This window comes from Neolamprologus multifasciatus, chromosome 15, assembly GCF_963576455.1.
Source record: "Neolamprologus multifasciatus chromosome 15, fNeoMul1.2, whole genome shotgun sequence".
Classification (NCBI taxonomy): domain Eukaryota; kingdom Metazoa; phylum Chordata; class Actinopteri; order Cichliformes; family Cichlidae; genus Neolamprologus; species Neolamprologus multifasciatus.
Genome location: NC_140453.1, coordinates 14710213 through 14735287, shown reverse-complemented (window position 1 = coordinate 14735287; position 25075 = coordinate 14710213). Strand labels below are relative to the sequence as shown.

The following is a 25075-nucleotide window of genomic DNA, read 5'->3' as shown; positions in this document are numbered from 1 at the left end:
TGCCAAAAGCTAATTTTTCAACATTTCTTTTAAATAATTAATAAAAAAAAAAACTTTATCTTTTTAGCATTTTACTGTGAAGCTCTCTATGATATTTATCTTGAAAGGTGCTTGACTTAGTGAAAATAGTTCCAGCTAGTCACGCTGTGATCAGCTTTACTGTTGTTCTTGGACTGAATTTATTATTGAAAGCTGCACCTGTTTAAATCTGTGATTTAAGCAAATATAGAAATACCACAGGAGCACAATATTTGAAATATAGCAGGATTGTACAGATTGTTAACAAAATAAAGTAAAATGCATTTGCATCAAGAATACACACACACACACACACACACACACACACACACACACACACACATATATATATATATATATATACAGTTTTGTTGCCAGTTCATTAATAGTTTTCGTGAAATCCTGGATGCCCATTACCTAGGAGTACTGTGTGGCACTAACTCCAATAAATCATCATACATCTTCCAGTGCTGGTGTTTAGGAGTTTAGGATACACTGTAAAACAGTACAAAGCTTATTTATTAGCTTGTTTTCCCATAAAGTTCCTTCACGCTTATTTTCCATCAACAGACCTTCTAGTAGCCGAGGCAGGTTGCTTCAGATTAATGCAAAAATTATCCTTGCTGTGCAAGACGCACGACACTGGAGCTCTTAAATATATTTATACTCACATTAATAAACAACAGTGTGACTCAAACTGTCATCTTACACAATCATTACGCTGGCCTGCAGCTGGCCTGGAAAACACTTACACAGGAGGAATTTTCTGGAGAAGACATCAATTGTTTTTTGGGTTTTCTTTTTTCGTAACAGAGTGCTTTACGTGACCCTGACAGCTATGACGACCACTCAGAAATGAATATTGATCTTTGTTATGACACTTACATTGTATTTAAAACTGCAGTATGAGGAATGAAGAGTTTGAGGAGATGTCACTGCGTTTTAGTCAAGATTTACGAGTGCCTTATAAAACAGAATTACTCCTACAGACGCAGATAGACATAATAGACATGTAAAAGTGGGGAGTGTGTCATGACATCATGCTATTAAACCTCCTTTAGCTCACTTCATTGCCCTGCACATGCAGTTTTCTGTATATGGCTTTTTTTTCTGTTGCCTGTGATTTTCTGTGATTGGCTAACTGGGACATTTCACTGGGTCACTGACATATCATCTGATGCTGGATTATGAGCGGCATCGTTTATTTGTATTTGGTGTGAAAAGTGACTTCAGATGGGAGATTATGAATAGATGTTGACTGTATGTGTCTGGATGCATAAAATATACTTCGCTGCTATCTGGAGCCAGTAAATGTATACAAACTGTAAATTATCCTCTGGGTGTCTCCCCCGTTTTCGGCACTGCCTGAATTAACAGCGTCCAGAGGAGAGAAATGCGCTTCCACGAGGGTAAACATTTATTTACGGTAGATTTACGAATTATTATGTTTTAAAACTAATGTCGCATTTAAAATGTTTAAACAATGATAAGTTCGTTTGGTGTTTCCAAATAATAATAAAAAAATTAGCTACATATTGATATTAATCGTCTTCTATTTTCGCAGATTATTATTTTGGACAGCAGCTGCTATTAACCTTCATGAAAATATTTTTTTTTTATTAACAAAAGTTACCTACATGAGCGGCTTATTTTTCTGAAATGTATTGCTGTTTGTGTTTGTTGAATTCTCTAGTTGCACTGTTTACAAGCAAACAGCCAAGCATGCATCGCACAGAATATCTTCGTTAATAGTGTGGCTATGATAGTAATAATAATAATACGATTTTCAAGGTAAGAAAACATTTTATTTACAACATTTTCAGTGCAAATGGTTAACAAATAGCATATATATATATATATATATATATATATATATATATATATATATATATATATATATATATATATATATATAACATGAACACTGGCGTGATGTTCTGAGATCTCATTCATAACGTGAAACGAGTGGTTCATAACCTCAAGATAAAATTCACAACCCCGTATTTCCTTCGCATGAGGAAAACATCATGCACACAGAAGCTCTTGAGAGGAAAACGAGAGTAAGCAGACTTTGGAGGAGGCCGGAGGTCTGCCTTTTGTTTCTTTTCTTTTTTATTTAAACTTTACGTGCACTATGGTTTTATTGTAAGGCCAAAACAGAGATCAAATTTAGTAAAATTCACACCATAATCTGCAGCATGCTGGGTGTATTTTGCAATAAAGCTGTCTATTTGCGTCACGTGTTTCCAGGAATTAAACCGACCTTTCAAGTTTAAATTCTCCACCACAGCAGCGGGAAGTGATACTGCTTCCCCGGCGTCTGAACATACTGTCGTTCTTCTGTCAATTGTTTTTTTTTAATAAATTCTCATTCTTCTAATGATTGTTCGTGACCTAAATACGCGCGGCGTCCTCATATTAGCACCTGTGATGCCGCTGTGTCTGTGACTGTGGCTGCCGTCTCTGTGCTGCTCGCCGGCGCGCTCCCGCTCATGATCACGCTGGGCTTATTGTGCTCAGAAATGTCCAAGTGTCCATCAGCGCTTTCCTCCCCGGCCTCGTCGGATTCACAATCGCTCCCGCCTTCGCTCTCACACTCAGACTCCAGCGGCTCTTTGGGCTCCCTGCCGCCGGACTCAGACAGACTCTTCTCGCCCTTCTCGTCCTTCTCCTTGTCCTTCTGGGCCTGCGCTTCTTTGGAGTGTCTCCACTTCATGCGTCTGTTCTGAAACCAAACCTTCACCTGAAAGCAAACGTTTAAGTCAGGAAGCGTTAAATTCTTGTACTCCCCTTCCCCTAAACCTTCACACAAACTGGAGCAGCATTTCAAGGGTTAAACAGTTTTTGTTCAAGGAAAAAAAAATCCCAATATTTTCTTTCTTTCCTCTCTTGTTAAAAAGGAAAAATAGTCGACACAATTCAAGGCAAACCGCTGCCCAGGAACATTTCACTTTACCAGGTGAATCCCACTGGTACAAAGGAGCAGTCCAAAAGCAATAAACCCCACAAATGCAAATGAAAAAGCTATAAAAACCTCTGCAGATGACAAGAAGTTGGAACCCTCATATAAAATATATCCTCAAATGTGACATAATAAAATATATGATTAATTAAATATGAGAATTTGTTTCTATTTTAGTTATTAGCATTAATGTTGCTTGGTGAGATTAAATGACGCTCTACTAAGTGAAGAAATACTAACACAAAAGAAACGTGGCGAAAGGTTGCCCAATATAGGGTGAGATCTGGCACATGGCAGAAGGCCTCTTAGCCAATCACATTGCACCATACAGTCACAATGCTGCCTGAGGTGGAGGTAAAAGCCTGTTAGGGTTTCAGCTTTGTTACTCATTTCCTTTTTTTTTTTCTTTGTTCTGTATATAAACGAGCCCAAAAAAAGACAGAAAAATGAAGAAGAAAAAAGATTGAAAACAACCTTTTTGGAGAATTACAAATGTGGGGAGGCGCAAAAATTATCTGACCTCCTCACTGGCTGCAAGCGAGGACGCTAAGTTTGGCAACAGCTGGGTTAACTAGCCTACACTGAAGTATGAGAAACAAGCACACAGTGGGTATTTTACAGTGTGTGCAATGATTTAGAGGGCAGAGAGGTCAGCTTTTAGAGCAGGGGAATTGGGGTAAACATAAACTTTGACTGGGCAATTTTATGGGGGTAAATGGGTTCATAACTCGAGTGTATTTAAAATGCTTCATGTCTTGTTGCCTTGACTTCTCCTGGATCTACTTTAAAAGATACCTTAGGTCACGTAGAATAAATATATGGTTTACGTGAGCTGTTGATAAAATAAATAAAATAAATTAATAATCTACAAAATCTGTCTCTGAGATAATAATAATAATAATAATAATAATAATAATAATAATAATAATAATAATAATAATAATAATAATAAGAAGAAGAAGAAGAAGAAGAAGAAGAAGAAGAAGAAGAAGAAAAACAATGACTAAAACAGGCCAGTGCAGGCCCCATCCTCCTGAGTAAACACTGCATCTTACCTGAGCGTCTGTCAGTCCCAGCATGGCAGCCAGCTGCTTTCTGTCTGGCTTGGTGACGTACTTCTGTATTTCAAATCTTTTCTCCAATCCTTTCCTCTGCAGGTTTGAAAACACTGCTCTGGACCATGACCGTTTCCTCTTGTACGTCTGAGGCATCGTGTCTTTTGTCAGGACAGCGTATGGACCTAAATGGAGAAAAAACAAAGAAAAGGACAAAAGAAAAGAAAACACGATGAGGTTAAAAAAAATAGACTCCAACAGTCATAGTGGACATTCTCAGCAGGTGTGTCACACATTAAAAAAGAGATTAGATTTTTTTCCGTCTGCTACAGTCCTATAGTGTGATGTCTACCTGGGAAGGTGTCCTGAAACTGATGCTGGCCTGATTGTCTGCTGCTGCTGCCTAGTGAACTCATCATGGAGGACGCGTCGCTCATCCCGTGGTCTATGGAGGAGAAGAACTGGCTGGCTGAAGGCTGAACGGGGACGTGGATGCCTGACTGACGGTTCGAGCTAACGATGGATGCGAGATCTGTTATAGAGAGCGAGAGATGAGGGGCTTCAGTCAGTACACAATTATCGCAGAGACACACACTTACACCTCCGCTCTTTTCTGCTGGGGGCAAACATGGTCAAGTTTAAAATAAAGTTTGGGGGGATGGGGGGGGGGGGGGGGGACCTTTCTGACTTTATAACCCGGATTTGATTTGGTTAAAGTACTGCGTAACAATCTTCCAGCTTGAGTTTGAAGCTGATCCTGACCTCTGACCTCTTGTTAGGGGGGGCAAGAGAGGAGATTTCCCCACAGGACTCGTTAATGCGAGACTATGTGCGCCCGGACTCTGTCACCAATCTGTCAGTGTTATAAAGTGGAGCAGGTTGCTTCTGGTTTCAGTTTCTAAGCTTTGGATGTGATTTTGTGTTGTCTTCTTGTACAGCTATGTGGTATCATAGAAATATTTAAGGTAATAAACACACCACTGTTTGTTGTTTAACCGCCTCTAAAATGTAACTTGAGTGGGATAAAAACCTCTCCGCTCACCTCTTAGTGACGACTTTTCTTTGCATTTTGGATCAAAGTCTGTAGACAGTATCCGATCAATTCCAAATTTGAGGTCTTTGCTTGAAGGCGGGGGGGCTTGTTGGGAGTTAAATGCCGTTCTGGGGACTGATGTTAGTTGTAGTCCGTGTCTGTGGTAGGGAGACGCCGGATTCACCCTGGCACCGTACGGCTCCGGCGCAACGGGAGAAGGGCGCAGCGGAGAGTTGCCCGAGTGCCCCTGCTGTGCGCGATGGTGGTGGTGTCCCATGTGCACCATGAGGGCCGACGATCCCGAAATGTTCTCCCCATCTCCAGCCTGCAAAATGTCTGCGATGCAAAACGAGGGTTTCTTCATGGTATCCACAGCGAAGCCCCCCGCGCAGTACGCGGACCAGAGGCTGAAGTTTGATGCATAAAACGGATTGAGCCCGGCCGTGTACATCCCGGAGCTTCTAATGCGTCGCGCTGTTGATCAGAAGTGGGTATAAAAGGACAGGCATGTAAAAAAGCACGGGTAGCGTTTTAGGAGGACAGATGATCGTGCTCTTTGTGTAAGTGCCAAATCGCTCTCTCAACTCTGAAATCCTAACCCTGCAGTTCCACTCTGAAGTTCCTCCGCTGACACTGATTGGTCGCTGTCGGAGCCAATGGATGTTTTGCATTTGCTCACATCACGCCCTTGTAAATGAGGATGATGTGTAACATAGTCTCTCTCTCTTTCACACACACACACACACACACACACACACACACACACACACACACACACACACACACACACACATGACCGGGGCTCGTTGGAGCAATTTTGATCCTGAGATGATGGATTGATCACTTAAAGAGAACCTCCTCCTCACTCATATCACCACATACAAAAACAGTCATTACGCACAGGGACTGTCATGTTAATTTCGATTCTTCTTCGTGGAAATTGACGCGGACTTTAAATATAGGTCTGTTTTTTGTCTTCTTCTTTTTTTTTTTTAACAAAATAAGTTTGAAATGAAAAGAAAAGACGGGCAACACGCAGTGATGCGAAAATCACTATTTAATAATGAACTGTCAACTGTTAAAACCCCGGGCCCAGGAGAGTCTCTATTAGCTCCAGCTCATCCTGTTTTTGATGGGCTGTGATTCGTGTTAAATGAGCGGATATGCCTGCTAGATTTGCCCTCAAAATAGAACATGTTTTAGTATTTTAGGATACAGCAGAAATCCTTATTTCTTCCGGAGCTGAGGGGGGGAAACTTTATAATGACTGTTAGAACTTCCCTTTTTCAATATTTGTGCAACTTTATCTCGAACTGCAAGTTGCACGGTGACGCAAATCCGTCCACATGCTCATAATAAACAGAGGAAATCTATTCCCCTCTAAAACGAAAACACAATTAACTTCAGAGGCGATACTTCATCCGCAAGGCCCCTCAAGATGCACACACGCTGGGCGCCGGCCAATAAGATTTTATAATCAGGGACTTTGCTTAGAAATGATCCTGCAGCCTGGCTTGGTTACCCCCCCCCCCCCCCCCCCAAAAAAAAAAAAACCCAAACAAACAAACAACAACAACAACAAACAAACAAACCGATTTTTAGCATCTCTGATAATACTGTTTTTCTAAGTGTGACTGTCTGCGCTGTCTGCATTTTAAGTTTAAATGAACTGCCCTTCCCTTTCTTCTCCTCTGATACTGTCTTGTCTTGATTCTGTTTTCGGGTCCCCCTCCTCCTTCCTCAAAGACTCCTATCGCATGTTTCTCTTGCATGTGTTGAAACAATGGCTTCTGAAGTTCGCATTCATTTAGTCTTGATTCATGCGAGCGGAAGGGCCGATGACCCTGACTGCCCGCTATCATGATGTTTTCGAGTGACACTTTTCCGGGTTAAATTTAGAAATGACATTTAACGTTTGCCCTCCACCGTGCAGTCAAAACAATCCAGGGAAGAGGATGTAGCAGACGCAGCACGCCTCGAGTTATTTCAGGTGCAGCTGATGAGCTTTTTCGGTGGGAAGTTTATAAGAAAACAGGGCCTCAGATCGGCCTTTACGCACAGCTTACTGTCACTGCACAAACTGTGAATGGAAGGGAGAGAGTGGAAACTACCAAACCCATTTTAGCCCAGTCAAGTTTCATAGCTCGGGAGACCACTCCTGCTTTGAAAATATAAGTTCTGGCGCACATTTATGAGCCAATCTGGAAAATATAAGAAACAGATTTCACAGATTTTACTTATGATTTGTGAAACAAATTCTTCACCTTTATCGCCCCTTTCCTCGGTGAGGCTGAATAAATGATGGCAGGTGGGGTACAGAGCCAGCGATTGTGCCTGGCTCTGGTTAATGGACTGTAAGTGCATGAGACTTGACTGGGGTTTTCTGAAGTAGTCTGGACACAGAATATGTCATCCAAATATCGTGTGTGTCACCTTTTAGTCAAGCCCTTAATGGAAGTAAAGACTGCTTGTTCCACGATTAGTGCGCCTTCACAGTTACGCACTGTACTCCAAACCTTTTGTATGAGACAGAGATATTTTTATTTTATTGTACAGTTAGAGTTTGGCCTTCTTTGCAGGCTTAGAATTGATATGAAAAATGATAATCGTAATATTTAATATCTAACTAACCTTTCTGACTTGAACTTTCTAATAAAAAAAACAAATACAGGAAAATATATCTCAAAACATTTACAGTGCCTGCATATACACTATACATGTGTATTACATGCAAAAATAACTGTAATGTGACCGTGTTCATGCAATTTTAGTATCTTTAAAAAAATCATATTTGTAGTGCATTTGGTTTTATGGGGCAGAAGAGAACAAGTGAGGGTGAGTGTAGGGGGATTTTGAGTGAAATCTGGGCTGGGGGAATCACGTTGGGTCTCACCTACTGTGAAGGTTTTAGGACTGACTTCACTGTGTGCATGCACTGTTTGGTGTGTTCTCATCCTTCTAAGGGTGGTGTGCGCATTTTTAGGCTGCAGAACTGGTGCGGAGGCATCCCTCGGGCGTCATAGCTTGCCCCCCCCGACCCCCTGCCCCCGACCCCATTTAAAGTGCACCAGTTTTGAAGTACAGCCGATCATCTTACCTGTACTTTTTGTGGCTGTTGTTAGATTTCAGGACTCTGACAGATAACCAGTTTTTACATAACACATTATATAGTAGTTTAAGGGTTGCTTTTCTGTAGAAGATGTCCAAAAAGTATAAATCTTTTTTTACTGTTCTGCTAGTAATACTTCTGTGCTCATAAACACAGAGTTCATTTACTCGTAATTGGAGGGTTTTTCCAAAATTATTGTGTCTATTTTTTTTAATTTTCTTACATCACAGGTTTCGAAGACTTCTTCCATCACGTCTAAAATCTCTCCAACCTTTGAGTTTATTTTAAAAAGTCTAAGAAAATTGAGGATCCCCCCCCCCCCCCCCCCCCCATGAATCACTGAGGTCTCACCGCCCATTAAAAGACCAATAAAATATGTTAGAAGATTAAAACGCTAATGAGGGTTTAGCTGAACAATCAACTGCAGAGTGCAATCAGAGCCTAAACAAACAACATGAAACCCAAAATCTCAAAGCGTTCATGAGTCACATGTTAGCTGTGGGGGGAAAACAAAGCCGTGCAATCTTGCACTGTTGACTACCTGAAGTTTAAAGCGTCCGACGGAGCCTATTGTTGTCGCCTGATTGCTCGCTGTGTGTTTTTCAGGAAGTCTTATCAGGCGGAGGAAAACTGAATGAGCACCTCGCACCGTAGCCCTGCAGGATCACATGCTGCTGGACAGAATTAAACGATTTCCATTATTACACCGAGAATTATTGCTCCCCTCTCGTAAGGCTCCAGTTCAGGCCAAGATTACTATTTCTGGCAATGTTTGCCTCAGGAAGGAACTTTCGCAGATTTAATGGGACCTGGGCCATTGTACACAGCCTTCTGTATGGCACACTGCCACCATTTCCACAGAGAGAAAAAAGAACTTAGGGATATGTTTAAAGTCAGTTCAAAACAAGCCCGTCCCGTTTGTGTGACCCTGAACACATCCCGTGTATTTCAGACGCTGAACTCTGTCCGAGGTTGAAATGAATGGTCTCTAATTTACACGCAGGAGGTTAAATGTCAAAGTGACAGCAACCATAGTCTACTTTTTTTCTTTTTTTCTTTTTGAATGACTGAATGAATGAAACACGAATGATTGTTCGTCCAATTACGACTACTTTTGATCATATAGTAAACATGGTTATGGATATATGGATAACAGTATTGAGGATTGTTTTAACCTAGCAAAAGTAGAAGTGCCACAGCGCATTTAGAAGAGAACAAAAACAAAATCGTTCTTTAGGCACAAAGTGGCTAATTTCTATAACACATCATATCATTTTTACTCATGAATAAATCGTGGGTAAGCTCCGTTTTAATGCTGCAGACCTCAAAGTCTAAGTTATATCAGTGTGTTTTATTTCATGCCGATACAGGACATTAGATATAAGATAATAAGCAGAAGGAATATAAAGTAAGATATAAAAAAGAAAAAAAACATACACACGTGCAAATGTACTTAGGCCCTTTTTCATTTCTGACTCCGAATAAGCAATTTATATAAATACCCATTGTTATTACTAATCATTAAATTCATTAATCATAAATATTTATGTAATTAAATGAAACCCTTTTACAATTTTACACGCTCTGTGATCAGCAGGTTATGGGTTAAATAGTGATTATTTACACAGATAACATGTGGAATATTAATGACATACGAAGGTATGTCGAGTAGCTCCCCCCAGTGACAGCAATGAAAAACAGCTCTCTCTGTTAGTGCTCCGTGCTGGGTTTTTTAAGGTGGTAAATTTGCTTATTCCAAGCATTCAAAAGAACAAAGTGGATTTTGTTTTCATTTATTTTTATTTTTTAGTGAAACAATAAATTGCACGTTTAAAAATAAAGCGTTAATCTCTTGTATATAAAGAAGTCGATTGTTTGAAAAGGAATGGAAAGAAGGATAAACTTATGTTAATCCCATCACTTCGTCTCTTTACAGTAATTACAATATTCTTTTTTTTTTTCAATTAACTGGTTCATGTCCCATATACACGTGTGTGTATACAATTTACCAACACCTAGTTACTTATCTGTACATAAATCATTCATACACACAGACACTTACAGACAGTACATCATGCATATTTGTCCTGTATTAAATAAATAATCCTTCTTATACTGTAATATATATGTATTCATGCTTATATGCGTTTTCGGTTATGGATACATACACATGTACACAATCATTCACATATATCAGTGTACCACACTTACCATTTGGTACACTGATGAAAACATTCCACACACGTTTTAATATACTTTTGATTTTTTAAAGTATTTTTAAGACGGAAAAATGTTTGAACACTGATGCTGTTCTGCTGAAACAGACTAACACACAAAGGATTTTCATTGCTGTTCATGTTTTGCGGTCCTTTAAATAAAGCCTTCCACTCAGATAGACACCCACTCCTGTCTATCAGAATAAACAGACGAGTATTTGCAGCTGGCTTGAAAAAGGGAAGAAAGAAAACACTTAAAGATGCCACTGTTGTTGTTTTACATTAGGACACTGTGTAGGTTTGTAGAATAAATGAAAACCAAATCAGTCACAAAAATAATTTTATGATTTTTGTTGCTTATTTGAGCCTCCTGAGAGCGTCCTCATATTGGGATACTGCAATATGAGGACGAATAAGGTTTAAGTCCAAAAGGATTTTCTGCACCTTAAACTATATCCTGCTCAATAACGTGTTTTGTACTTAAAAAAAACAACAACGGTTTTCTGTTCAAAATTGCTGTTTGGTTTCTGTACTTAACAGTTAGAACAAATTTCAAAAAGCTAGGAGAAAAAGTCGGAATTTAAGGTTATTTTTTACATTTCCATAGAGGAAAATTAGTTTTTTGCTGCCAGTATTCCTATTATACCAGCAAAATAAAAGAAAAACATACACCAAATAAGAAAAAAAAGTGTTCAGTACTGGTACTACTGCTACAATAGTATCAGTAATCCAAACATATGGTATTTGTCAGGATTTAAGTATATAGCACTCAAAATTTAAAAAGTTACAAAGGCTTTTAGTCCTTTAAAAATATTTCGCCTGAGAATAAACTATTTTTACTCGTGTGAGTGACATTTTTAATATTATAGGACAAACTCACATGTAGCTGCTGTTTTTTTTTTTTATGTGCATCCCATGCCTGTTATGTATAATACTTCAATTCACTTCACCCACTTTACATGAAAACGTCCATTTTATTGCATGTTTTAATACCCCATTTATTGCAATGTTGATATGAGTGAGGACGAGAAAGTAATAAATTATGGTTGCCACATTGCCACATGAATGCAAAATACATACATAAATAAAATAGAATAAATAAAAAAAATCAGAAAATACCTTATACATATTAAGGGAAAAGGTAAACTTTTGTAAACTTTACCGCTGTCGGTGAAAGTCTAGAGTTGGCCGCATCTGCTTTGAATTAAAACGTCAGTTTTAGAAATCATGAAATCTGCAGCTTTGTTTGTCTAATAACCTGCTGATCGCACACGTGTTTTTGTAACTATCTGAAGAAAAATACGGATTATGGCAGGTACCAAAAATGAATCCGCTATGCTGAGCTCCTATGAGAGTAAATCCCATTACAGCACCGTGTTTCCTTTTGTGGTATCTGGGTTTTCACTCTGCGCAGTCATAGTTGGACACATTAAGTGATCATTAGCTGGACATTGGAGTGGCAGACTAATCACACTCACCACAGTCCGGCCTCTGCTGTAAACAACCCAAGGGGCATGCTTTAATGGAGGCTTTTAAAATATGATGGTGACTCGGTGCCTTTGAGCAATGCCGTCTGTTTACCTTAAAACAGATTAAAGTCGCTTCTTGTACAGAGGTTCGGGGCCCTCTGCAGCCCCAGTGTGCAAATGTACACACGTATAAACCCCGCGTACTGTAAGCAGCTGCGGGCTGAAGGCTGCAGGAGAGGAGTCTACTAATGGAAACACAAAAGGTCATAATAACAAACCATTAGGCTCGCTGCCTCTCCAGAGGGGTGCCACGAGGAGCATGAACCAGCAGAACAGCTCAGCCTGGAGCTTTTAATAGTTCATACAGGCAAACCCGCTGCTCTCTAACGCTGGTTGACTGAAAAAATTTGGTCTGCTTCAGATATGATAATAACAGCCTAATAACAGTTAAAGTGAATTAGATTAAAATGACAGGCACTAATTATAAGGTTGCAGGTCTATCTATCTATCTATCTATCTATCTATCTATCTATCTATCTATCTATCTATCTATCTATCTATCTATCTATCTATCTATCTATCTATCTATCTATCTATCTGTTAATTTTGTTATATTTGTAGCTCGGTTTGTCTCTGGGGAGGACACACAGATCACACTGGGAAAAGTCAGTCCACAATAGCAGCTACTGGAAATCATTTTCCACGCTGTCCCAGGAGTGTATTTTTCTATGTCTTTATCCAGTTCGAGCTATAAACATGTTTCTCTCATATAAATTTGGTTTCACGTATTGTAAAGAAAATAAAGAAAATGCTCCGAACTAATTCATTTACTCTTACTGAAAATAAAAACATGTCCAGACTTTTAGTTTAACCCCCCCCCCCCCCTATAAGGAAATAAAACCTCACATAAATTAAACTTAATCGATTCCCTTTAAATGATTTCTCGACACATTTAACAGGTTTCATTGTAGGCTGCTTATTTTTCAGGGTTACTGATGTTACCCGTCGCTGTAATTCTTATAGTCGGAGCTATATCTATTACACTACAGTTATTTATTTTAGAATGTGAGTATCGCAGTACTGCAGACAGTATAACGCAGGCAATGACAGGGTCGGAGGCAATGACAGAAAGCAGCCACACACGTTGAAGAGCGGCCTTCTATTTTCAGCAAAATGCTGCCATCTAGCGGCCAGTTTCTTCTTTGCTGAGACAGACTGCCGGTCTGCAGTGAGTCTGTTTGCATGTGTGTGTGTCTGTATTCCTCATGCTGCATGCCCCCTTTTTTTAAGGACAGAAAGCAGGTCTTGGTTAGAGTTTTAGGAAAATAATTTAAGCCAAAGTGAAAAGTATTCCAAAAGTCAGAAACTATTTGTGAAGATTCTTTTTGCTTTTGAAAATTTTATATTTCTCACAAATAGTAAACCAGAGCGTGGATCACATCTGTAATACTGGGAGCCACTTCTCTTTGGTCAGGGTGGAGTCCATTCACATTTCAGTGCCTGTTTCCAACTCCAGCGGAGCGAACACCCCCACACTTGACTGTTCCCACCACCGTATTTCACTGTGGGTTTGATACACCGTGGGTATCATTCTCTCTGCTGTCAGTCTCCTTACATACACCCCTCTGTTACAGCCACAAATCTCAGACTTCACATCATCTGTAAATGGGTCTTTTTTCCATCGTCTACTGTGAAATGCTGGTATGTCTCAGCCTGCCATGAGTGTTTGGCCTTGAGACTGTACTTGCCCTCTGAGACCACTAAAAAGCAGCATTCTTTGGACAGGACCTTTGCTGACTAGAGGCTTGTGTTCATTATTTAGCATATTTTGTATCTGAGATGAAGTAAATTTTCTATGAATAAACAGAATTTGATGGTTTGATTATCTAGTGGTGTGGTCTGTACTGTAGTCATATTTGGCCTGCCTGATTGTGGATTTAGCCAATCCAGTTTCCACAAAGTGTAAAAGAGTAGCCTGTCTGACACTGCCTCCTTAAAAACCTCCAGTTTAGTCTTCACTGGAGAGCATGAAAGCCACTTTATGAACTTAGTTCTGATGCCATATTTCCCATTATTCCATCAGGCAACCATAAAGCCCTATTTATACAAAAACAACAATTCAAAGTGATTTACTTAAACAAGCCTTTCATGATCGATAAAATCCATTTGAGTATAATGAACACTGCTTCAGAGGAAGAATACAACTTAAAGAAATCTGAACTTGATGTGACTCTCCTGTTGAACCACATGTCAAAGGTGCTCTATTGGATTGAAATGCGAAACTAGCTGGATATTTTCTCTAGCTTTAGTTACACAGGAAAGTTGCCGTTGATGAGCATTTTCTGAAATACTCTTTATCTTCTTTATTTTCTTCCCAGTTCTACTGTTCGGTTTAAACTTCAGCAGGTTGCCTTACTTTGTCCGCTTGCCTGCATGAGTTGCTCTGATGTGATTGGCTGATGAGATATTTGCATTAACAAACAGTTAAACAGGTGCACCTAACAAAGTAGCCATTGAGTGCATATTATCGCTTCTACATTCAAATGATGGGTTTTTATACTTAAAATTGTGCTCTTGAGCTTCTGGACTAGAATGAATATAATAGAATATAATTAAAAATTCTCAAAGTCAAAGATCTATTTCTACCTGTTTTGTTACATGAATGCACCTTAATTTAACAATGAATAGAGCCTCTCTTTGCTCTTTAATGAGCCCAGTTTCTTGGTTTCGCTCCACATGATGTTAGATTCTGCTCCTTGTTGGAACGATCGTGATCACCTCCGTTCTCCTGATTTGTCAGCTCAGTTCTGGATTCAGAGCTGCTGACTGTGGAGGGCACTGTTGTCCACTGGACTACTTTTTATGTCATGAAAACTTTTGAGGAAACTTTGGTTAATTGCATGATTGAAGCTAGATACTCCTTTAAAAAAAGCGAGCATGTATAAAGTTGTTTTTGTTTTAAAAAGCAATTTATGCTGTAAAGTTTCTCTAAATTTTTATGTTATTTTGGTTACAACAAATAAAAAACAGAAAAATAAAAAACTTAAATAAATCAAAGTAATCAATTATTTTATATTTTTCAAAAATGAACACCTGCCGTCTATTAAACAAAACCCACAATAACATTATTTTGTTCTTCGTGTGTTCACATGGATAATTACCACGTGTCAATGTGCATGTGGTCTGTTAACACATTTTCCTTCTTCCTGTTCCGCTACACATACAAAGATCTCTGGGGGGGTTTTCAGTTTAACCTCTGACCTCTCGTTGAAGGGCTGTTGACTTGACTCAGGAAGTGAAAGCAGGTGTCAGCTGCTGGTGTTGGTGTGATTAAAGCTTTTTAATGATGCATTTTTCTAAACCTATACTTTCACTATATTATCTTAAACAGGAGTTAATCAGCTGCTTGTTATGGGTCAGTAAAAAACTGGTGTTTTATTGTTTATTGTATCTTACATGATCATTAGTGCTGTTATCTTTAATAGCAAATTTATGATTGAAATGGGAAAAAAAATCTCGAAGAAGCTTCTGGGTCTGAAAAACTCAGGAGGAATAGGCTTAAATTTGGGCAACTCCTCTGATTCTAGAAACAAGTCCAGTTTATAGTCATCTGTCGAATCTATGACTTCAGGAAAAAGATCCCTTGTAAGTTTATGGGCTCAGTCCCTAGTTTAAAGCTTTATTCAATATATGGTGATGTTCAGTTTGCAATGACCTAGCCACCTGCTCATTGGATGCCCTTCTCCTACCTTCCTGCACTGTCTGTAGCCAAGAGAGGTAAGTAACTCCTCCCTCAACACTGCTACTGTCCCTTTACCCATCAAAACGGCCTCTATCACCCATGTTCTTAAAAAAAAACCTGGTCCAACAACCTTGATAACTTTCAGTTTATCCTGAATCCCACAGTAATAAAAAAAAAATATATATTATTGTTTATTTATTATTAGCATCTTTTCCCCCCTCAGTAGTATTCACTTCACGCTGATCACATCCACTTTCACAACATCGAGATAGCGACACCCAAAACACTCAGTTTGAGGCTTCACACTGTGATTTTATTAACATCCATGTTGCACATAAGAGTCTGTGCCTCAAGCCCACAGTCTGACTTCAACTGATTAAAATAAAAGTAGCGAACCTTCACATCAGAAAGGCTGCTCCCTGTGAATAAAAGTGTGAATTGATAATAGTTCCCTTTTTCTTTTACTGAACATTACAGTCAGCACCTTGGATAACTAAACAGAGAAGTGGATTTACAACACAGAATACAAATCGATTGTACAGTCTTGACGTCTCCATCAGTACGAATAAAACTGAGAGAGGAACATAAAGACACTTCTTTTAAATTCAAAATTCAGAAAAGAACTAAAGTGAGGTGAGTAGAACGGGCATGCAGTTTGATTACAAAGGATATTTTAAACTAATGCCCCTGTAGTGTCGTCACAAGGGTGTGAATCAGGCGCACATCACCATGTGGAAAGAATTTTGTCGTAATCAAACTGCACAGTCAGCCAAATTATAAAACACTATGAGTGGCAAAAAAAGAAATGAGAAACATGAGCGTGGTCCGTCATTCTTCAAAAAAGTCAAAAAGTGACGCTGACAGTATATTTTGGATGAAAATGTGGCTTAGCGTTTTGGCACTGAAAGTTCCACTTTCAAAAACAAACATACTTAAAAGGGTCGGGAAAAAATGCTGACACTGGCTTTTAATTGTTTTTATATAACAATTATAAAAAAAAATTAAAATAATCCCTTAAAATCTGTAATATAAAATCTATCTCAGGCCACTCTTTCTTAACACTGGCTTCTTTGATTGAAAAATTGCACATTTTGTAAAATAAACATGTTCAGTGTCTTACAGAATGTTAGATGAGGAGATTAATAAGACAGAAGCAGATGTCATGATGTTGTGTAACTATGGAAGTTATATACAAGACAGTTTCTCAGCTTGGAAGTTGGGATTGGACAGAACCAGCGTTTCCTCCTGTTCTAGAAGTATTAATCATCTCAGCTGAATCTTGAAAAGAAACAAGCATATTTTTCTACAAAATGTCAACATTTTTATCTTTAATACGCTTTTCACCCTGTTCACTGTTACAGCATTGTGTGCCAGTTTAAATCTGAGATGTGAACACCTGATTTTTTTTAAAGCAAACTGACACCAGTGTCTCTGGCAGACTGTCCACTAAACCGGGACTCTGTCTGTGCTGAGTGTGTCCACAAGTTTTAGCTGTTGTCACCAGTCTGCACCCGGCCGTCATTCAGCAGTCTCTCTCTTTCTCCAGAGCCGTCCTCCTCTTCGTTGGCGAACCTTGCGCAGCACGGTATTCTCGCCAGCAGGGGGCGGTGCAGTCCGTTGTAGAGCGCGGTACCCACCAGCAGCACCAAGAAGCCCAAAACCTGCAGTCCGTGAAAGTGCTCCCAGCCCAATGCCAAGCTCACCACCCAGATGACCAGCGTACGCAGGCTGTCCAGCACCATACGGGTGGTGGCGCTGATCTCTTTAGTTACGCTGATCCCCGCAAAGTTGAAAAAGGCGATGCTGACCGTGTTGCCGAGCAGAGCCAACAAGATGAGAGGCTGGTGGCCGATCTGACAGAAGGCATCCAGCGCGTCCTCCAGGACGTGCCGAGGGTTGTTGGCAAAGTTTCCAACAGGGATGAAGTACATGGGGATGAGCAGCAGCGACAGGACAAAGAAGCCAAAGAAACCTGAAAACAAATATTTTGAAAAAGAAATTACTTTAGCCAGTCGTGTGTGTTTGAGTTACCTCACCTCACCTTAAAATCACCCCACCCAGTTACTCACAAAAGAAAACCAGAGACAACAAAATTAAAGCTCACGAGAGTCATTAGGCTAAACCAGAAACATAAGGTAAAGTGTAAAGCCAAAACAATGAGCTTTAAGACGCTAACGTGCTCCAATCTGAGAAAAGCAGGATCTGGTGATAAACTGCTTTTCATACTGTGACTGAAACAATTCACAGTAGAAGAAATATATTGTTATCCACTATTTATGTAAAAATATTGATTAATGCTGCTGTGTAACCATGTATGAAGCTTGTGCCCTCTACACTCTTAAAAAGGGTCTGTTAAAAAATACATAATGTACTGTTACATGTGTAACAACACTGCAAAATGAACCTTTCTTTGTCATTTTTAACAGGTGAAAGCTTAAAAATATTAAAACAACTTTGTGGTGTCAAATCTGATGCAGCACTTGTGCTAAAATGTAACAAATGATACGTTACACAGCAGTATAAGTGTTAGGTTAGGCCACACTGCCTGTTGTGTAGCTGAGTTTCTGAAACATAAGTTAAGGTCCCACAAAGGTTAAGTCTGTGTGCACGTCTCTGTCAGGACAGTGAGCAAAGACTTTTTTTAAACCATCGGCACAGGTACTCCTGTGCAGTCCTCCAAAATCCCAACTGTGCAGATGACGTATGGATCTGCTGAATGCCGAGTTCACCGGGAACAGAAGAACCGCAAAACAACAGAAAAAACCAGCATGAACAGCACAAACACTTGATTGTTTTTAGCACTCAGTTTCACTTCAGCTCTTTGTATGTTCTAACATCGCCCTTCTCCACAGCTGACGGACCAACAACAGCAAAAGCGAAAATGGCCCACAGACCTGTTGAAACACATACTTTTGACACTGCCTTTATCTGACAACATAGGTCTATTCTAGATGTTTGTATGAGGTATATGACCTTTGCCCATTTCATTATTGACATTCAGTAAATACTGATAATTCAGGAATGTAACTGTTTTTGTAGGTTTTTGGTTTGAGGGGATACACATCCACTCTAAAAAAGTCCAGCAGCAGAGATCTGATGTTGTAAGCTGGACAAAGCTCCTTATAACTGTCGTACCTTCAGTTCCAACAGCTCGGAGAGGATGAACGTCATGTGTGTAGACAAACTTTTCCTCGAGGACCATCTGCACTGACACAATGATCTGAGCCATGATGATCAGAAGATCTCCTGCAGTCAGACAAAAAACAAAAACAAAGCAAAACTGTGAGGGTTTTTTTACTGAAACACTTTGCGATCCAATCATATCAAACAAACAAACAAAATAAACAAATGAGATCCTTATCAAGAGTTTTAAAAAAGACCACAAAGAAAACAAAACATCTTACCAGTGATCACATCACTGAGTTTGTGTGAGCTGTCTTTGTTTCCACTGATGAAGTCAGCCAGGCCCACTATCACCAGTCCCAGAATGGTGATAAAAATGCCGATCCACTGATTAGGTGCCAGGCGACGCCCCAAAAATGCCACAGAAAGTAGACCGGTGAAGATGATCACAGCTCCACGGAGCATCTGGAAACTTGAGGCGCTCGTCATGTTGAGAGCTGTGAAACAAAAACGGTTTTAATAAGACGGTAGAGAAGGGTTTGGTGACCTGTAAAAAGATTCTGTGGACACTTACCAACATACATGATGGAGGTGGCCGTCATGTCGCACATGGCAGGAGGGAAGAAGAGGAAGGGGTTGAAGCTCTGGCCACGATTTACCCTGGGTTCTGGTCGACGTTTGTCGTGGCAAATTAAGATGTAGAAAGCTGCGAGACAGCAGAACTCGCCCAGAAACATCCCCACCGCCTGGACAGTGAGAGAGACAGACAGAATGAATTATTCCAGTTATTCCGCAAAGAAAACTAAAGACACGCACGAGTTACTGTATTAATCAAGATGTATCTTTCTGTTTTCAAAAGTTTTCTGATGAATCTTAAATAGGTTTGCAGCAGGTTTGCTTGACCTCCCAAAACATACACCTGGGTTTTTCTGTATGGAGATCATTTCTGGCACCTTCTTTTGGGGTTTTAGCAGAACCGAAACGAGAATAAAAATGTAAATCCTCGTCATTAGATTTAAAAAATAAGCAGAAAAAATAGCAACAGTTTGCTTAGTTTACACTTCATTCACTCAAAAAGAATGGACATGTTTCTTTATCAAAGAAAAACCATCAAAAATGCAAAGAGTTCAGTGAAATGAAGTCAGGCCTCAGTTACACAGCTCTAGAGACCTGTCTGCAACATTCCCCAAGTGCTTGGTTAGTAGATTCTGGAAGCTGAAGGAGAATGTTGCACCAAAAACAGCGGTTGCCTTTCATTTGAATGGAAGACAACTCATCTGCAAACACTCGCCTGAGCTGTACTAACACCAGAAAAATTACTATGCAAACAAGAAACTTAGACGTTATCACTGCAACCGATGCATTTCAGAATGCAGTGTCCATTTTTAGTTTGCATCATGCTTTTCATAGTGTCGCTACCGCTTGGTGAGCAGTTTGTGTGCAGACAAGTCGGCATCTTCCATGCAAACTGTTAGAGACTTACATAATCACAAAGAGGTTTTGGGTTTAAAGATACAGCTGTGACATGTAGGTGAAACTTTTTCACTTGACAGACAAAAAAACAATTTAAAATGTTTAATTTCTCTGCATATATGAAATAAATATGTTAATATGGGGGCGACCGTGGCTCAGGGGATTGGGAAGTTCATCTGTAATCGGAAGGTTGCCAGTTCGACCCTCCTGCTCTCTCTGTCCTGGTCGTTGTGTCCTTGGGCAAGACACTTTACCCTACCGCCTACTGGTGTTGGCCAGATGGGCCAATGGCGTGATATGGCAGCCTCGCTTCTGTCAGTCTGCCCCAGGGCAGCTGTGGCTACAACTGTAGCTTGCCTCCACCAGTGTGTGAGTGCGAGAGTGAATGAATAGTGGAGCTGTAAAGCGCTTTGGGTGCCTAGAAAAGCATTATATAAATGCAATCCATTATTATTATTATTATTATTATTATAAATAAAAACTGGAAAGACTTTCTTTAATTTAAAATAAGAACCAAGACATTATGAAAAAACTTTAACTGAGATCAAAGTGCTGAGCTCAGCTGTCACTAAGAGTTTATTACCATACCTGTAGAAATGGGTGAGAGAACGGACGCTCTGGTTCCTCCTGGCAACCCTTCGCATTGAACATATCAGCCCATCTGTCACAGACAAAAAAAAAACCCAAACATGATTGTTACAGCTTAATTATAAATTTTTAAAACAATAAAATATATAGTCAGAAATAACATAAGAAACATAGAGGGGTTCTTTAAGAGAAAATTAAAAATACATTTTCTTGTTTTGTATTCTTTCACATTATGCCAGGTTTTGGTTTGAACATGTGGTGATGAAATAATTCCACTTCACCTACAGGTCACTTGTTTCACTGCCTGCTGACATGAAGAACGGCGACAGAATGATTGAATGACGTGTCTTTTCACTCGTGAAGTTAATGAGTGCTTAAGTCTGCATAAACCTTTATTTTTTTACTGTCTTACAGCATGACTGGCATGTGAGCGTCCCAGTGACAGCGCGACGCAGGACTGTGGTCTTTAAAAGTGACGACACAGCACTTTCTTGAAACCTCTGAGCTCATCAATACGCAAAGGAAACTTGAGTGGATCTGTCTGCTCATCTAAATCTGCTCTTGCTTGTCCTGTTATTTAAGGTTGGTGTGCTTTGGATTAAATATCTTTACATGGCAGGTAGTTGAATGAAAGAAAAGATGGAAGTTGCACAAAAACTATCATCCTCCAAGCGGTAACTGATCCGAGTTGTGGGGCTTTTAAGGCAGCGAGGCAGCACAGAGATGCTGCTGGTTCAGGTGAATGTTGTGAAATTTGACCAGGTAGTTGTCGAGTTGTCTCTTAAGTAACACTACATGACCCGTTTTGTTTGACACAAACTGCAATTAGCAGCAGAACTGAGATCTGTTCAGCTGACAAAACCCGCAAAAGGACAAAGAAGTGCGTGTCAGGAAGCAGAAAGCTGATGTCCCAGAATATTGGAGAAGTTGAAAAAGCTGAATCTTTTGTTTCACTGAGATGACAAACCTCTTCCTATCATGACAGCAAAAGAGATCCTAAATGCAGTCAGCACTCATTATGATAATCTAGTCACCTAAGCTAAATTACCAACAATCACTGATTCTGAAATGTGCACGTTTTCATTTCACCCTGTGACGCCAAGTATGTTATATTTGATACACCTGTTTTTGATGATGACTTCCAACATCTTCAGTGTGATTTTTTTCCCTAATAAATTGACATACACAAACAGTATACTACCGTGAGCAACATTAATAAAATACACAAAAATGCTGGATGTAGCAAAAATTATAAAAATGAATATTTATTTATTTTTTAATTTGTCAAAATAAAACAGAATTTTACAGCAATTATTCAGTGTTTCAGGATAAACATGGTTAATTATATTTGGATTTTGAGCAAAAAGGTCAATTTAAAGACATCTATAAATTTGTTAATTGTCTTAACTGGACAAAAAAAATATCTGGTGATTTAATTATTTAGCAGCCAGTGGGTGACTCAGCAGGTTGTGGCAGTCCTGATAAACAGACTGCAACATTAAGTTGATTTATTTGAAAGAGTCGAGGTTTTCTGTTTCAGCAAATGTTCTCTTTGTCCTCAGTGGCACGTGGAGTCCCACAGGGTTCGATTTTAGGCCCACTTGTGCTTTCTTTACATCATTCCCCTCTCACTCAACTGGTCGAAGTAGATGGCTCCCCTCCCAAGCCAAGAACTACTAGAGTTTTCTCCCTATTAAAAGGGAGTTTTTACTTCCCATATTTTCCAAGTGCTTGCTCATAATTTTGGGGTTTCTTTATAATATTTTATCAACTGTACCTTACAATATCTCAACAACATCTCGAGTTGTTGTGGATTAGGGCTATATGAATAAAACTGAAACAAGCTATATTGAATCTGTGGACATATTACTTTTATCTCCTGTATATGTTTTAATGTTAAGCAGACAAGGAATGAAGAGTGATCTCTAAACAGTCAAAAGCAAATAATGATGTCATGCAGTTGCATTTCTTAGATAAATCTTTGCATCCTATCGAGAGCTGCTTTTCAGTAGCAGTAGTAGATATTTTTTACAAAGCTTCTCAAGTCACATAAAACCTTTATTAATCCAACTTTGATTATCAAATTAGGAAAATTGATTTCCATCATCCAGCATTCAGTTTTTCTTTTTAAATATAGAAAAGCGTGGGGACTGCTGAATGATGGAAATCAGACCAACAGCAAGAGTGCAGACAGCAGCTGATAAATGTTTAGCTAAAACATGCAGAATTATGGTTTCTGGACAATTTTCCATTCTATACCACTTCCACAGTATGGAGATGCTGCTGAGTGACTGCTGCTCGTCAAACACATTTCATTGCAATGTTGACCCTGTGCTAACTTGCATATGACAAATAAAACTTGAACTTGAAATGAGTTGAACTGCTTTTTATTCCCCTTTTTGAAGCAGACAGAAGTCCGACCTTTACTTGGAAAGGAAATAAATGATCTCACCGTCCCCCCAAAGTTTAGTTTCACATGAAAACAGGAAAGTCTAGTTTGATTTCAAACTCACAGCTTGATAAATATGTTTATGTTAGCCGCTTACAAGCTAACAAGGAAACGAGACGCTATTGTTACTAGCTAACGGGCTAGCTCTGCGTTAATAATCTGTAAGAAAATGCAATAAACGAACTACATTTATTAACTTCTCTAAACAATTAACTGGGCACCACCACCCTTCAAATTTTATGTTAAATCTGTAGTTCAGGTCGGTTCCAGGGTCCAAGCTCCAGCTACAGTAACTGTAGACACATGACACGGGAGGGAAAAACATAATTAAATCTACTCACTTGGCCGACAGCGTGTTGATGGAGCCGGTTGTAAGCATAAGTCCCGCGAGGAACAGCTGGTATTTTGACCAAGCCATGATGGACGATGGGTGGATCGGGACGAGCAGGAGCAGGAAACGGACACCACCAAGCTGTGTTTTGGTGAAATACACCGCTGTTGTTTACCCGCTCCGCTTGATCTACTCTGCCCAGCCACGGTCAAAGAACGTCACATGACAGCTCATCGTCAGCTGACCGCCGAGCGTTATCGCTGTGTTACCTTCAGGACTCGTCGGAAATTACGCAACCCATTTCTTTTGATGATGCAAAAATTAAAGTAAAAAGGCCTACTTTAAGAGTTTGAGATGGTTCAGTGGATGTATAAATAAAGCACAAATGGGATCCCCTTAAACAGATTTTTAGTTTTAGTGTTGTTATTATCCTCTGAGTTATCAATTCTGTCCTTAGTTATCTAATATAAACTAAGTAAGTCAGCCGCAACCAATCAACGACATGACCTCACGTTCCCTACAGACAGAAGATGGCGCTAAACATGTTTTTTTTTTGAAACGTTAAGCACTTATTTCTTAAATCTGGCTTCACAGAGAGTGTTAACTCTATATGTCAGTTTTTGAGAGCAGGGTTCAATGGTGTAAATTAACCTTTATATGTGTAGCGTTTCATGTCCCCTTAAAGGCAACTGAACAAGTGGAGGACAAAAGAATTGGCAGGCCCAAAACACAAAACAGAATCTGTAAGTCATAACGTTAAGAAAGGAGGACAATTCTCCAGGAAAGACCTGACACAGGATCTGAGACATGTATCTGGACCTTCAGTTGATTCATGGTTTCAGTGGAAGGATGGCTGTCATTAAGCCATTAAACCTTGAGAAAAGGCTGAGGTATGACAAATTAAACAAGAACTTAAGTGAAAATCAGTGGCAACTGGCCTAATGGAGTGATGAATCCAAATTTGATTTATTTATTTTTTTGTTCAACTTGTTGTCAATATGTACAGAGTAGATCAGGAAAGATGCGTAACAGTAAACATCTACAGCCATCTCTTAAACACAGTGGGGGCTGCATCATGGCTTGGGCTGCATTTCAGCTAGTGGTGTTGGAGATATTGTCAATTATGTACACAGAAAATTACTGTCAGGTTTTAATCCACCATGCAACATCTGAAGAACATCTGATTGGCCACAGCTTCATTTTTCAGCCTGACAGTGGTCCCCAAAACACTGCCAGTGCAGTAGAAGCATGCCTTGATAGAAAAACGCACAGCACAACACTATATCAGTCGTGAACTCACCTCCTCAGAGCACTGTGGGATCATCTTGACAGAGAATGGAACAAAAAACAGCCAGCATCCAAAAAAGAGCTTTGAATTTCCTTCAAGAAGCACGGAGAATTATTCCTGAAGACTACTGAAAGAAATTAGATGAAAGTTTCTTAAAAGAGCTTGGGCTGTGTTGAGAAAAAAGAAAGAAAGAAAAAAGGGGTTATAATTTCACTTTCA

The 25075-nt window shown here is 39.5% G+C and overlaps 2 protein-coding genes across 3 annotated transcripts; both read right to left on the bottom strand.

Annotated features, from left to right (window-relative positions):
- Positions 1-2365: 2365 nt before the first annotated feature.
- On the bottom strand, positions 2366-5878 carry hlx1 (H2.0-like homeo box 1 (Drosophila)). Of its 2 annotated transcripts, XM_085134117.1 has the most exons (4): positions 5078-5877; positions 4388-4567; positions 4036-4220; positions 2366-2761 (listed from the first exon to the last, which is right to left on the bottom strand). In XM_085134117.1, the coding sequence occupies exons 1-4, from the start codon at positions 5517-5519 to the stop codon at positions 2432-2434; spliced, it is 1137 nt and encodes a 378-aa protein (XP_084990243.1). In that variant the 5' UTR covers positions 5520-5877; the 3' UTR covers positions 2366-2431. The 2 variants fall into 2 exon arrangements, with proteins under 2 accessions (XP_084990243.1, XP_084990244.1); XM_085134118.1 differs by lacking the exon at positions 4388-4567 and having other exon boundaries at positions 5078-5878.
- A 9942-nt stretch (positions 5879-15820) lies between these two features.
- Positions 15821-23802, bottom strand: slc35f6 (solute carrier family 35 member F6). The gene is made up of 6 exons (XM_085133871.1): positions 23579-23802; positions 20789-20861; positions 19302-19473; positions 19009-19224; positions 18740-18850; positions 15821-17576 (listed from the first exon to the last, which is right to left on the bottom strand). The coding sequence occupies exons 1-6, from the start codon at positions 23653-23655 to the stop codon at positions 17092-17094; spliced, it is 1134 nt and encodes a 377-aa protein (XP_084989997.1). The 5' UTR covers positions 23656-23802; the 3' UTR covers positions 15821-17091.
- Between the last annotated feature and the right edge of the window lie 1273 nt (positions 23803-25075).

Excerpts from the sequence above, each read along its gene's own strand:
- hlx1 (XM_085134117.1), bottom strand. The coding sequence starts at position 5,519 with ATGTACACGGCCGGGCTCAATCCGTTTTATGCATCAAACTTCAGCCTC. Across the intron at positions 4,221-4,387 it reads GTTTCAGGACACCTTCCCAG|GTCCATACGCTGTCCTGACA; the intron begins GTAGACATCACA and ends TTCTCCATTTAG. Across the intron at positions 2,762-4,035 it reads TGGGACTGACAGACGCTCAG|GTGAAGGTTTGGTTTCAGAA; the intron begins GTAAGATGCAGT and ends GTTTGCTTTCAG.
- slc35f6 (XM_085133871.1), bottom strand. The coding sequence starts at position 23,655 with ATGGCTTGGTCAAAATACCAGCTGTTCCTCGCGGGACTTATGCTTACA. Across the intron at positions 20,862-23,578 it reads ATCAACACGCTGTCGGCCAA|ATGGGCTGATATGTTCAATG; the intron begins GTGAGTAGATTT and ends TGTCTGTGACAG. Across the intron at positions 19,474-20,788 it reads TCTCTCACCCATTTCTACAG|GCGGTGGGGATGTTTCTGGG; the intron begins GTATGGTAATAA and ends CTCACTGTCCAG.